General features: G+C 32.6%; 1 protein-coding gene across 4 annotated transcripts in view; it reads left to right on the forward strand.

Moving 5' to 3' along the window:
• DPYD (dihydropyrimidine dehydrogenase) overlaps positions 1-14624 on the forward strand; it is a 796351-nt gene that overhangs the window by 228314 nt on the left and 553413 nt on the right. For all 4 annotated transcript variants that reach the window (XM_025417538.3, XM_035718273.2, XM_049111637.1 and 1 more), the window contains one exon: positions 7829-8025. In XM_025417538.3, coding sequence (XP_025273323.1) covers positions 7829-8025 — 197 coding nt within the window. The remainder of the gene's footprint in view (positions 1-7828; positions 8026-14624) is intronic.

Below are 14624 nucleotides of genomic sequence, written 5' to 3' on the forward strand. Positions count from 1 at the left end.
TAAACATCGGAGTTCATATATGCCTTTGAATTAGTTTCCTTGTATTCATTGAGTATATATCCAGTAGTGTGATTGCTTGATCCTAAGGTACTTCTTTTTTTACCTTTTTGAGTACCCTCCATATTGTTTTCTACAGTAGCTGCACCAGTTTGCAAGCTACCAATATGGGCAAGTGTTTCATTTTCTCCATATCTTTACCAGCACTTGTTGATTCTTGTGTTGCTGAGTTTAGCCATTGTGACAGGTGTAAGATGAGAGCTCCTTGTAGTTTTGATTTGCATTTCCATGATGATATTTGATGATGAGCTTTCCATGTGTCTGTTTGCCCTCTGAATGTCTTTAGAGAAATGTCTATTCATGTCTTCTGCCCATTATTTATTTATTTTGGGGGGAGTGTTGAGTTTTAGAAAATCATTATAGATTTGGGTACTAATCCTTTATCAAATATGTCATTTGCAAATGTCTCTCCCATTCCAGAGGTTGCCTTTTAGTTTTATTGATTGTTTCCTTTCTTAAATCCATCTGTTCCAGTGTGTCATATGAATCAAATGATTTTGATGTAATCTCAAGTTTATTTTTGCTTTAGTTTTCCTTGCCTTCAGAGACATATCTAGAAAGAAGTTGCTATGGACAATGTCAAAGAAGTTCAGGTCTCATGTTTAGGTCTTAACCATTTTGAATTTATTTTTGTGTGTGGTGTAAGAAACTGGTCCAGTTTCATTTTTTTCACATGTTGCTGTCCAGTTCTCCTAACACCATTTGTTGAAAGACACTTTTTTCCCATTGGATATTCTTTCCTGTTTTGTCAACGATTTATTGACTATGTAATTGTGGGATCATTTCTGGGTTTTCAATACTGTTATGTTGATCTGTGTATCTATTTTTATGCCAATAATATACTGTTTTGATTACTGTAGCTTTGCGCAGTGTAACTCACAGTCTGGAAATGTGAAGCCTCCATATCTCCTTTTCTTTTTTGAGATTACTTTCGCTCTTTTGGGTCTTCTGTGGTTCCATACATATTATAGGATTGTTTGTTTTAGGTCTATGAAAAATGCTGGTGGTATTTTGATAGGAATTGCATGAAATGTGTAGATTGCTTTGGGCAGTATAGACATTTTAACCATATTTCTTCTTCTAATCCATAAGCATGGAATATTTTTCCATTTCTCTGTGTTGTCTTCAGTTTCTTTTATCAATGTTTTATAGTTTTTAGAATAGAGGTCTTTTAAAAAAGACAAAACCTTTGGTTAGGTTTATTCCTAGATATCTTAAAATGGGTTTGATTCCTTGGTTTCTCTTTCTGCTGCTTTATTATTAGTGTAAAGAAATGCAACAGATTTCTGTACACTGATTTCATTTCCTGGACATCCTCTTCTTGTTCCTGACAAGAAAGTCTCACCTTTTCCCCATTGAGGATGATGTTATCTGTGAGTTTTTCATATATGGCCTTTTAATGTTATGTTCCCTCTAATCTACTTTGCTGAGGGTTTTTATCATGAATGAATGTTGTACTTTTCTCTGTCTATTGAAATGATGATATAGTTCCTATCCTTTCTCTTCTTGATGTATATATCACATTGATTGATTTCCAAATACTGAAACACCCTTACATCCTGGGATCAAATCCTACTTGATTATGGTGAATGATTTTTTTTAATGTATTGTTGAGTTCATTTTGCTAGTATTTTGCCGAGAATTTTTGCGTCTATTTTCACCAGGGATATTGGTCTGTAGTCGTATCTTTATCTGGTTTTGGTATCAGGGTAATGCTGGCCTCATAGAATGAATTTGGAACTTTTCCATTGTCTTCTATGTATTGAAATAGCTAAGAAGAATATGAATGTATTCTTTAAATGTTTGGTAGAGTTTGCCTATAAAGCCATTTGGCCCTGGACTTTTGTTTATTGGGAGTTTTTTTGATTACTGACTCATTTGCTAGTTTCAGTCTGTTCAAATTTCTATTGCTTCTTGTTTCAGTTTTGGTAGTTTATGTGTTTCTAGGAATTTATCCATTTCTTCTAGTTGTCCAATTTGTTGGAATGTAGTTTTTCATAATATTCTCTTATGATCATCTGTATTTCTGTGGTTTTAGTTGTTATTTCTCCTCTCATTTGTAATTTTATTTGAGTATGTTCTCTTTTTTTCTTAATAAGTCTGGCTAGAAGTTTATCAATTTTATTGATTTTTCCTAGAACCAGGTCTTGGTTTCATTGATCTGTTCTAGTTTGTTTTTAGTTTCTATATCATTTATCTATGCACTAATATTTATTATTTCCTTCCTTCTGCTGGTTTGAGGTTTTGTTCCTTGTTATCTTCCTGGCTCCTTTATGTACAGGTTAGGTTGTTTATTTGATATTTTCCTTGCTTCTTGAGGTATGCCTGTATTGCTATAAACTTCCCTCTTAGAAAAGCTTTAGATTCATCCCAGAGGTTTTGAACCATTGTTTTCATTTTCATTTGTTTCCATGTTTATTTTTAATTTCTTCTTTTATTTCCTAGTTGACCCATTCTTTGCTTACTGGCATATTATTTAATTTCCATATGTTTGTAATCTTTCCTGATTTTTTTCTTGTGGTTGACTTCAAGTTTCATAGCATTGTGGTTAGAAAAGATGCATGGTATGACTTCAATTTTCTTGGATTTGTTGAGACTTCTTTTGTGTCCTAATATGTGATCTCTTTTGGAGAATGTTCCATTTGCCCTTGAAAAGAATGTATATTCTGCTGTATTAGGATGGGATATTCTGGATATGTCTGTTAAATCCATCTGTTCCAGTGTGTCATTTAAAGCCATTGTTTCTTTGCTGATTTGGTACTTAGTTGATCTAGGCATTAATGTAAGTGAGGTGTTCTTGTTGGATTTTCCCCTGTATTATTATATAGTGTTCTTTGTCTCTTGTTATAGTCTTTAAGGTTTATTTTATCCAAAATAAGTATCCCTACTCTAGGTTTCTTTTGACATCCATTTGCATGATAGATGTTTCTCCATCCCCTCCCTTACAATCTGCTGGTATTCTTAGGTTTAAAATGAATCTCTCGTAGATAGCATATAGATGGGCCTTATTTTTATCCTTTCTTTCACCCTATGTCTTTTGATTGGAGCATTTAGTCCATTAAAGATAGTAAATGGTAGTAAATTTTAACATAGGAAAGTTCTTATTATTCACGAAGTTGTGAGTACTGAACTATATATGAAAGATTAGCATTTATTCAGTTCCCTTAAAAATTAGCTAAAAGTCTCCTGGTCATGTTAAAGGTATGTTTTAAATATTGATTTGTGAAAAGTATATGACTTACTTTGTGAAAATATAGTAGACTTCAGATACATTTCTATTAACTATTCAGTAAAATTGTTTAGTAATTTTGAATTGGAATTGCATTTTTTTTCAGCTTGCTAGAAAGCAATGAAAGGTAAAACATGTTGATTCAAAAATAATATGAGAGAAAAATCTATGTTATTTGGATAGCAAAGGAAGGAGCAACAATATATCTATAATTTGTAAAACCTAAATTTTGGTGAAAATAAATAATCATATTACTAATTTAATGTAAACTCAATATATACAATTAATATATATCAATTAATATATACCTCTTTTGTATTAAAACCACTAGAAATTAAAAGATGAATTCAAATATGATATCTGCATTTAAAGATCTTATGTTAAAAAAAATAAATAAATAAAGATCTTATGTTCTAAGGGAGGAAGCCTATCAGTTTCTTATCAGTAAAATGTGATAAAGTATTAAGATAAAAGGAACAAAATGTGTGGGGACATTTGTAGGGGCCATTTAGCTCAGACTACATTATTAGGTCTTATAGTACTTGTTAATATTACGCTCTAATTTTTAAAAAAGGTTTAGTTATTTATTTGGGAAAGGGAGAGCAGGTAGGAGGGACAAGAGGGAAAAGGAGAGAAAATCTTACACAGACTCCATGGTGAACATGGAGTCTAACACAGGGCTTGATATCACCACCCTGAGATCTCCACCTGAGTCAAAACCAAGAGGTGAACACTTAAACGACTGTGCCACCCAGCCACCGTATAATTTTTAAGATAATTTGGATATTCCTTGAATAGTTTGAAATGCTTTACTTCATCTGTGTAGTTGGTGATGAATATAGAAGGAATTCAAGAAAAACATCAAGTCCTATCTCCCTGATAACTCACTCCCAAGAAAACCCCATTTGCCTAACTTAGCTCTAAAATGCTAATAACCTTGTGAGGTAATCTATTAAATATTGCATAATTAATCCTTAATATGTATGTATTCATAGGCCACTTGTATGGACAGTCAAGTTTTAATGAGAAGAAAATAGTGAGAAAATATTGATCCATTTTTCTCACTTTTAGTTCTTTTTCTTTTTATAGATTCTGAAATTGTTATTCAGTTAACCTTTAGCTTTAGAGGAAAATCTTAGTGACAGATTGACATTTTTATTATTGTTTAACTTTAGTAATGCATTTTTCCTTAAAGTCTAATTTGTCTGATACTGTTATACCTACACCAGCTTTCTTTTGTTTAGTATTTGCATAGAATAACTTTTTTTTTTTTAAAGATTTATTTATTTACTCATGAGAGACACAGACAGAGAGGGAAGCAGGCTCTGCAGGGAGCCTGGCGTGGGACTCGATCCTGGGTCTCCAGGATCATGCCCTGGGCTGACGGTGGTGCTAAATTGCTGAGCCACCTGGGCTGCTCTAGAATAACTTTTTTCAATCTTTATAACTTTTATGCTCTTAATCCTTTAATAGTAATTTTAATCCACTTACATGTAATGTAATATTCACATGTGTGTAATTTATATTCACTTTCTTACTATTTTTTTCTCTTCTACTCTCCCCTTCCACGCAACTATTGCCTTAATTTTCTCTCATTTATTTCTTTTATTATTAAAGTATCTTTAAAATTCTACTTTCCCCTCAACAACTTAATTGTTAAATATTCTTTCACTATTCTTTTAGTTGATACTGTAGATGTACAACATCCTTAATTGATTAATGCCTAATAAATATTATTTTTATCACTTCCTAGACAAAGCTATGATAGAGTGCACTTTCACTCAGTTTAACGTCTGATACCTTTTATTATGTATTTCAGTTTTCATTTATAGTAAACTATAGTCTGGGTCATTTTCACTTACCCACATATTTATATTTCTCAGTACCCTTTGTGCCTTCCTGAAGAACTTCCTTTAATACTCTTCATTCTTATCCTTTGTTCATATCCTTTATTGTTTCCAACAAACATTCCCTGCAAATGTCTTAATTTGGCTTCATATTTGAAGGATATTTTCCTTCTGAATAGAATTCCAAATAGAAGGTATTTTCATTCACTGATCAAAAAGATACCATTTCATTCTCTTCCGTCAATTCTTTTGAGAGGAAAAATTTAGCCCTTTGTTGTTGCTTGTTGACAAGGTCTTTTTTTTTCTTTTTTTTTTTTTTTTTTTGGTTGTTTACAATGCTGCCTTTTCTTACTTTGGTTCATAGTAATTTTACTGTGATTTGCATGAGTTTCTTTATATCTACCTTTTTAAAAGGTTTTAGAACTCTGCCTTCATGTCTTTCATTAGTTTGGAGAAGTTATAGGTCTGTTTCTTTTGAAATATCACTATTGTCTCACTTTCTTTCCTCTCATTTTATTTATTTATTTTTAAAGATTTTATTTATTTATTCATTAGAGACACAGAGAGAGAGAGGCAGAGACACAGGCAGAGGGAGAAGCGGGCTCCATGCAGGGAGCCCGATGCGGGACTCCATCACCGGTCTCCAGGATCACGCCCTGGGCTGAAGGCGGCGCTAAATTGCTGAGCCACCTGGGCTGCCCTCCTCTCCTTTTATGATCCCAGTATGCATGTCCTTTTTTGATCACCTGTCCCATATGCTGTTAAGTACATGTGTTTAAGTTTTCTTTCTTTTTTTTTTTTTTTAATTTCCACTCTTTTCTTCTTGTACTTATTTTATTATTATTATTTTTTTTACAAATTTCAGTTTTCTGGTAAAGTTCATATTCTTATTATTTAATTTTTTAACATATTAATCCTTGTTATTCTAAAATCTATGTTTGGTAACTACACTTACTGGATTTTATATGCATCTCTATTTTCTTATTTCTTGGCAGTTTTTAGTTCTTAGTTGTTGGCAAGCCTAGACTTTTTTATTTTTTTGCCAAAAAAGCAGGCATTGTATATGATAATTTTTAAATGCTATGGTTGACTTATTATTCTCCACAGAATGTCCATTCTATCATTTATTAAATAAATACAGTGTGAACTTAATCACTAGTCACCTTTATTTACAAGGGCTGAGCTGATTCAGTTTGCTTGTCTACCTCTGGTTTGTCCCACTTGTAGAGTATAGCTCTCCAAGAGTTTCAGCTGATTGTTTGATAGAGTTCTTCCTTCTTAGCTAAAACAATTACACTTGTTTTTGTTTCCTCTGGATCATCAAAGTACAGAAAGTTCTTTTCTTTACAGAGATTTTCTGTTTAGATTCCTAGCCTTTTATCCTATGCAGTTTAAAAATTAAGCTCACTTTTCTGCACTTTCTTTTGCTTCTGGTTTCTGATCTCTTATTAAATTTCCCAAACTCTGTGTCTCTGTAGTCCTAGGAGTTTGTCAAAATCTCTTGCTGTCTCTTCTGAGCTGTGATCCTCTACAAGATTCATAGCCTTCCTCCCTCTGATATGAAGTGGTTGATTCTCTTAGGGTAATAGTAACTTTTGAGCTGTCATCACTTCTCTGCTACTGTTTCCTCTGAGATCTTGGCCCCTGATTTACTTCAGGTGGCTCTTCAATGCTTCCAAAATATTGTAAAAAGTTATCCTTCAGAAGCTAATCTAGCTGTGATACACACACATACACACATGCAAAATGCAATACTATGCAACCATTAAAAAATGAAATTTCACCGTTTGCAATGACGTGGCTGAAACTAGAGGATATTATGCTAAGCGAAATAACTCAATCAGAGAAAGACAATTATATCATCTCACTCATGTGGAATTTAGGAAACAAAACAGAGGATCATAGGGAAGAGAAAAAAATAAAACAAGATGAAGTCAAAGAGGGAGACAAACCATGAAACTCTTAATCATAGGAAACAAACTGAGGGTCACTGGAGGGGCGGATGGTGTAACTGGGTGATGGACATTTAGGAGAGCATGTGATGTAATGAGCACTGGGTGTTGTATAAGACTGACGAATCACTGACCTCTACCTCTGAAACCAATAATACATTATTATTAATTGAATTTAAATACAATTTTTTAAATGAAAAAAGCTAATCTATCATAATTAGAAGCAGATGTCAATAGATTATTTACTGAATGTTTTCTGTGTGCTGGGTAAGTGCTAACTGCTGGTAGTACAATGGTAACATGATTTTAAAAATGACTAAAACATATAGGTGTAAGTTATATGTGTGTGTTTATAAATGATACATTCTCTGACTCAAGGAACAAATGTTCTACTGACTAACATGGAAACATGACACATAGACATTGGTGTTTATGTTGGAGGCATACAACATATACTATAGGAAGGATTTCAGAGCAGGAGCGCTTAACTTGGCCTAGAAGTGGGTGTAAGTAATGTGAGACACCTATAGGAGGTGATACCCTGAAAAGAGATTCCAAAGACTGAGAAAGAGTCAAGTGTAAGATGTCATCTTCCTGACCTAATACAACTTCTAATTGTAACATATGAATACTGAAAATGTACTTTATATTTCCATTTAAAACACTAATGCCTTTGAAACATCAAATTGTGGGTATAAAAGTTAGTTTATAGTTCTTAACCATGGCAATTGATTTCTCCATAGGTATTCAAAGCAATGAATATCACACAAATTCGAAATCCTTCTCTGCCTCCTCCAGAAAAAATGCCTGAAGCCTATTCTGCAAAGATTGCTCTTTTTGGTGCTGGGCCTGCAAGTATAAGTTGTGCTTCCTTTTTGGCTCGATTAGGCTACTCTGATATCACTATCTTTGAAAAACAAGAATATGTTGGTGGTTTAAGGTAATGCCTACTTTTTTTTCTCATGTTTATAGAATAAAAAATGATGGCGTAGAACATTTATGAATATTGTTGGTTCATAATCGTATAGGAACTTCAAGCTCACAGATGGTATTTTAAATGTTCTTTTTTTGAATGCTCAATTTTGATTTCATTATTCACTTTAAATTTACAGTTGGCATTAAGCAATATTTATTTAAAAATTTCCCTGTCTAGTTTTGTGAATTTAAGATAAATCTCAGCAAAATATTTTATGGGTAGAGGAAACAATCATATAAAAACTCATTTCATCCCTGTGAATCTGTCCTTTAATGGAGATATATCTGAAAATTATAGAAATTAGAGATAGGAAAAACCTAGCTCTGTGGAATACGGGGTAATACATTCTGTTGTATACATAGACATGTCCTGCTCACATATTTTCAGTTTAAAATCTCTTAACTTTTACATTTAATTAAAATTATGTCAGTCTACTAAAATTGTTCCATTTAATGTACATTTATGCAGTTTTATTTCATAAATACCTTACTAATATTTGATATTAATCAGCATCATTATTGTAAAAGAGGATTCGGTTACAGTCTTTAATTCCCAGAAGAGTGATTCACTGAAATAAAAAATATTTACTTTGTATTAGTGATTATCAGATATTCAAACCATATTTAGAAATTGGATGGAGAGGGGGTGCCTGGATGGCTCAGTTGGTTAAACATCCAAATTGATTTTGACTCAGGTTATGATCTCAGGATTCTGAGATTGAGCCCTACATTGGGCTCTGTACTCCGCAAGGAGTCTGCTTGAGATTCTCTCTCTCTCTCTGGCCCTCCCCCCTGTACTCTCTAAATAAACATATCTTAAAAAAAGAAACTGGAGAACTTTGCTTTATTTAAAGTATATAGAATTCTATAATGAACATATATTACATTTGTGATTAGAATGAAATAAAATTTATTTTAAATGGGTAATGGATATTACTTAAAATGTTTGATGTAAAAATGAAATAATTTGATTGGGAAGTTAATAATATTACTCAATTTATTGTTATTTTTTATGAATATATCATCTTACATTAGATAATTTTAAATTATAAAATACTATCATTTGGCATATCTGTTGTACTTATAGCATTTATGTGTAATGGCTACTAAACTATTCTCAAAGTAAATTTATCATATTTAATCATATTTAATCATCACAGGGAATAAATTTAACCAGGTTTTGACTAAAAGTTGTGCTTATGTGTTCTATATTTTATGAAACCTATAAATATGTGTCAGTAATTATAAAATGTCAATATTGGTCAAATGACTATATGCTAAACCCAAGATAAGCTTGCATTAATATAAAACTATTTGACTTAATCATCAAGCCAAGGTATCATATAATAGGAAAACCTATTAAAGAGGATTTGAAGCATAAACTGAAGAAAAAATAACCTGATTGTCAAGAAATAATTATTTTTTTTCTAAATTGATGCTTCACCACTATGAGTTTTAAGGGATTAAACATATTTTATAAAGTTTTTTTATTTATTCCTGGAATGTGAAATACCTAATATATTATTTTGCTGGAATGATTTAGACTATCTTTCTAATGGTGTTTTACCACAGCTTTATTAATTAGGAAAAACATAATCTATTAGCAACATATGTATAAGCATTGTAAATTTTTTTTCAATTATACACATCAATGAATACGTGAGCTAATTTAAAAAATATGAACCTAATTGTTGTATTACCCTAGTAGTCTAGGAAAAATCTTTTTGCCCTTTAATTGCATTTTCACAAGAAGCCTAAAATGAAACAAGCCCTGTTTGTGAATTATTCTGTGTGGACAATTTTGGTAGATTATTCTGGTTGCTGGCAGCATCTCTATCTTTCTGTAACTCAAATGCAGAATAGGCATTTCTAAATCATATAAACTAACACTAAACTTGTATATTTTTATGTATTTGCTGAGCATTTTCTAGTGGGACAGATTCGCCTGGATTAATAACCAAACATTTTTTAAAAATTCTTTTTTGATTTATTTTCTTTCCTTTGCCTTTGAATGTTCCCAGTATCTAGGGACAATATGAAATGTTGAATCAGCCTTGTTTGGACCGTCCCATGGAAGAGGCATTATGTACCACTGTTACAGGATTATAAAAACTGACATTGGAATCTAGCCAGCATTACAACTACAACCTTTTCCTGTTAATTTATTTTCTTACTTACAGATGCCTCTCATTCTCTTGTATCTTCAAAGTGGCTAAAAAAGATTAAATTAGCTTTGTATTTGAAATCAATTGCTTAAAGAGGTGATGTCAAGTTTTATCTTTCCTTCTCCTTTGCATCCAAACAGATTCTTTTATCCCTAGTGAATTAGTATCACAACCACTTTTTTAAAAAAAATCACTTGAGTTGGTGAAAGATAGCAAGGACTTAATCCCTGTTGCATTGAACAGGATTGATTTTTTTGATGTGGTGACAATATTAAAATAATCAGTAGTTTTGCTTTCCTACCACTGTGGCTTCTTTTTTCAGGACATGAATTTGAAAAGGTTAAAGGGCTTGATATTATGGTAATAAAGAGAAATAAAGATGGTATTAAACTGTAAGTGTGCATGTGTGTGTTTGTATGTGTATACTTTTGATTTTGTCTTTTCTTTATAAAAATTAATATACATGAACTATGACATTTTTGTTATGTAAGATAGTCAAAGCAATGGTTTCCTTTGCTTTAGTTTTTTCAAACATTCAAACATTTTCACTATGTTTCATTTGATATTAATTGACAATAAAAAATGGGGTTTAGATGAAATAGGTATATCAATAGGAAATATTTTAAGAAAATATATGATGTAACACAGATATAAAGTGTGGTACCTGTACCATAAATAGAAGCAAAGCTCTATTAAAAGTATTAGAATTGTGCTTTGAAAAGTATAGGATTTGGTATAGGTAAATTCCATTTACTTGAAAGAAACATGAACATAGAAGAAAGTTTTTGGTTTGTTTTGTTTGGGGTTGTTGTTTTTAGGTTATCTGACACTCCACTGACAATACTAAAGGATATGGTTGCCACAAGAAAAATTTCTTTCAATGCTTTTGATTGTTAGAAGAGCACAGAGGAATAGAAGTTTGTTTTCATAAGCACAACAAACCTGGAAAGTAATCTTTCCAGTCATATTCTTTCATTCTTTTATCCCCTTTCTCACCATGTAATCTTGCCAGTGATCTCATTTACTCTCATTGTTTCAGTTACCACTTACTTGCAAACTATTTAAAAATTTATTTAAAGTTTATATTATTTAAAAATCTCTATTAGTTCTAACCTCTCTGTCCTGGTCATACATTCAAATCCTGGACATTTTCTCTTATAAACTTCACCATATTGCTCCTCTCCCTGAATATGCTCTCTCAGTGGATGACATCCCCAAAACATATGGGAATTCCGTGCACTACTCTTCAGTGTCCTGGCAATTCATATTGTGTGATTACTTTATAAAATGCCCTTTTACCCCTTCACCTCTATACCCCTGATATCTCACCACTGTAGTGTAGACTCCATTATGGTTCTCTTTGCTTCCTGATTTGTTTTTTTCAAATTCATTTTTCTTATAGTTTCCAAATGTGATTATATAACTTTTCTCCTTGAAATCTCTCAATAGCTTCCCATAATCTAGGAGACAATGGACCTAGCTTCACACGGAAAGCCATTACCTGATATTACCTACCTTTTCCTTCCCTCCCATCCTTCCTCTCTCCCTCCTTACCTTACTCACAACCTCCTTCAATATTTATTGATCTCCTATATGCTGGTCATTTTCTCAGGCACTAGAGCTCAAATACAGACAAAGCAAAGTGCTTGTTCTCATGGGGCTTACGCTCTAGTGATGGGAGGCAGATAATAAAACAATAAACCAAATATAGAATATGTCAGGGATGACAAATACATTAGGGTTTTTTGTTGTTGTTGTTTTGTTTTGTTTTTAATGGCAGTTTAGTGGTGTGTACCTAGCACATTTGATGCTTGGAGATTTTCTTTAAACATGTTTATTGTCTAGTCTATGCAAAAAAGTTATTTTCAAAAAGATTCACATGATCAGTAATAAAAATTATTTTGATTCATTCTTATAAAACAAAACATTAACAATTGAAATAATTTCAGTTTTAAAGATACAGTTCACACAATGTCCCTACTTTAATTTTAATTTGAAACACAAAAACTCCTCGTAGTTGCCCAATATTAGACTTGAAGTAATTCATATTGCATCATGTCTATCATTTTATCAATTCCAAATCAACCATTTCATTAGAACATGTAATAGTGAAGGGTGCAGACAAATGCTGCCTATGGGAAGTTGGAACAAGTAATGCTTGTAGCTGAATCAGTATGTGTCAGTGGCTACAGTTTATCTTGAATTTCCAATATTAACTTCCCTGTAAAACTCCATGCTTATTGAAGAATAGGTAATAAAAATGGGACAAATTCAAACTTAAAAACCTATTACTAGAATTCTATAGCAATAATGATTATTTATTTATTTTTGAATTTTTTTTTTTATTTATTTGATGGAGTGTGTGAGAGAGAGAGAGAGCTGCTTATGCACAAGCAGGGGGAGTGTCCAGCAGAGGGAGAGGGAGAAGCAGGCTCCCTGTAGAGAGGGGAGCAGGGGAGCAGGGAGCCCGATTGGAGACTCAATCCCAGGACCTGGGATTGTGATCTGAGCCGAAGGCAGATGCTTAACCAACTGAACCACCCAGGCACCCACAATAGTGATTATTTAGAATTTAGATCTATCAAAGGTATTTTGGGAGGGTGGGGAGACAGAGTTTAGAATATCAGTGACATTGTTGAGAGCAGCTCATGGTAAATATATAAAACAGGTTTATTTTAATCAGTCTTACAACTGTTTTAAATAGTCTAAATCAATATACCTCCTTATGGCCTGTCCCTGGGTTTGGAATTATGCTGGTAAGGGAATAAAGATAAGGAATTTGAAGCTTGAGCAACTTATAAAATGGAATTTTCTGAGGATCCAAAGTGTAGTTTGGGGCATGATAAATCTGAGATACCTATTAGAATTCAAGTGAACATAAAGGTCTGGAATTTAGGTCTGAGGATAAAAATGTGAGATTTATTACATGTAGATGGTATTTAAAGTTCTGTGACAAGGAGGAATTCATCCAGTACTCAGGAAATCTGACGCAGGGCTGTGGTGTTCCTGATAAAGCTTCCCAACACCCCTAACATCCCTTTGCTCCATTGGCCATTCCCTGAGCACAGCATGTACACTTTTTTCCTCCTCCCCTTTCTGTTTCTCTTTCTTGGCGTTTTCTTTGTCCTTTCATCCCTTCCCTTTTCTCCAGTTAATGGAGAATTAGTCATTTGTCATATTTCACCTACTTGATTATCTCATCCCATAATAAGCCTCCCCTCCTTTGAAATACTCTTGTTCACATTGATATTTTGTCACAGTGTACTGTGTGTGTGTATATATCCCCCATCTCCCTGTGTGTGTGTATACATGAGTCTGCTGACCTCATCCATTTGAGAGTAAAATATGTCACAATATAACTATCCATAATCACTTCTAATACTGTACAAAGGCCTCTGACTGTAGTGCCCAGAGCATTATGATGACTTCAAGGTCAGGTGGCTAGAGTACACATGTCATCTTGAGATTTTTATCTCCGACTGAGGCCCACATTTACTCTTACATATAATCTTATGTCCTAACCAAATGAAAAATTCCTTAAGTGTAGGGGATTGATTTTATACTGTTAATACATTAACAAAAATACATACTGTATTTTCCATAGCACTGAGCATGGTATCTTACAAATTGTTTTATGTATGAAAAGATTAAATTCTTAAGTCACCAAAGAATGAAAAATCTGCATGTGCACTTTGAAAGACTTGGCAGTGATGGGATCCATTAGGTTCATCTTCAACAATTATTTATTTTACAAATGTGTAGTACCTGAATATATCTCTTTCATTGCATGTACTACATTCTATTGTAATTATTATTTATGTAACTTTCCCCACCAGAATGAGAATATATTGAAAGTGGGAATTTGGTAAAATTCACCATGAAATCACTGCAGCTAATGCTGTGTCTGGCACTTTATAAATGCTTATTGAATAAGTAGATAACTGAATAAATGAATTACTATATGTTCCTGACATACATATCCTTTTTATTGCTACAAAACATTGAAGAGTTACTTGCCCTTAACTTTGATACTCTATAAACCTTTTTATTGTTGAAATGGTTATATTTTAGGACTCATTTTTTTAAGTGCAAATAGCGAGCACTGATATTAAATAGGATTACTTTTTAATGACTGTATCCTTTTGGGACACCTACTGCTTTAATAGAAGAAGATTGGTTTACTATAAAAAATGTTCTGTAGATCGAATGGAGCCAATCTCATAATATCCTATACAGCATGGTAATACAAAGTCAAGATTTGAATTTGAACAAGCTCGTGGTGTATATGTGGAATATATATGTATGTGTGTATGTGTATTTATGTATATTAAACACTAAAAATAGTTTCAGCTAACTTTTGTGTTTTTAAGATTTTATTTTCTTAGGAATTCATAGATTA

The sequence above is a fragment of the Canis lupus genome, chromosome 6, assembly GCF_003254725.2.
Source record: "Canis lupus dingo isolate Sandy chromosome 6, ASM325472v2, whole genome shotgun sequence".
Classification (NCBI taxonomy): Eukaryota; Metazoa; Chordata; class Mammalia; order Carnivora; family Canidae; genus Canis; species Canis lupus.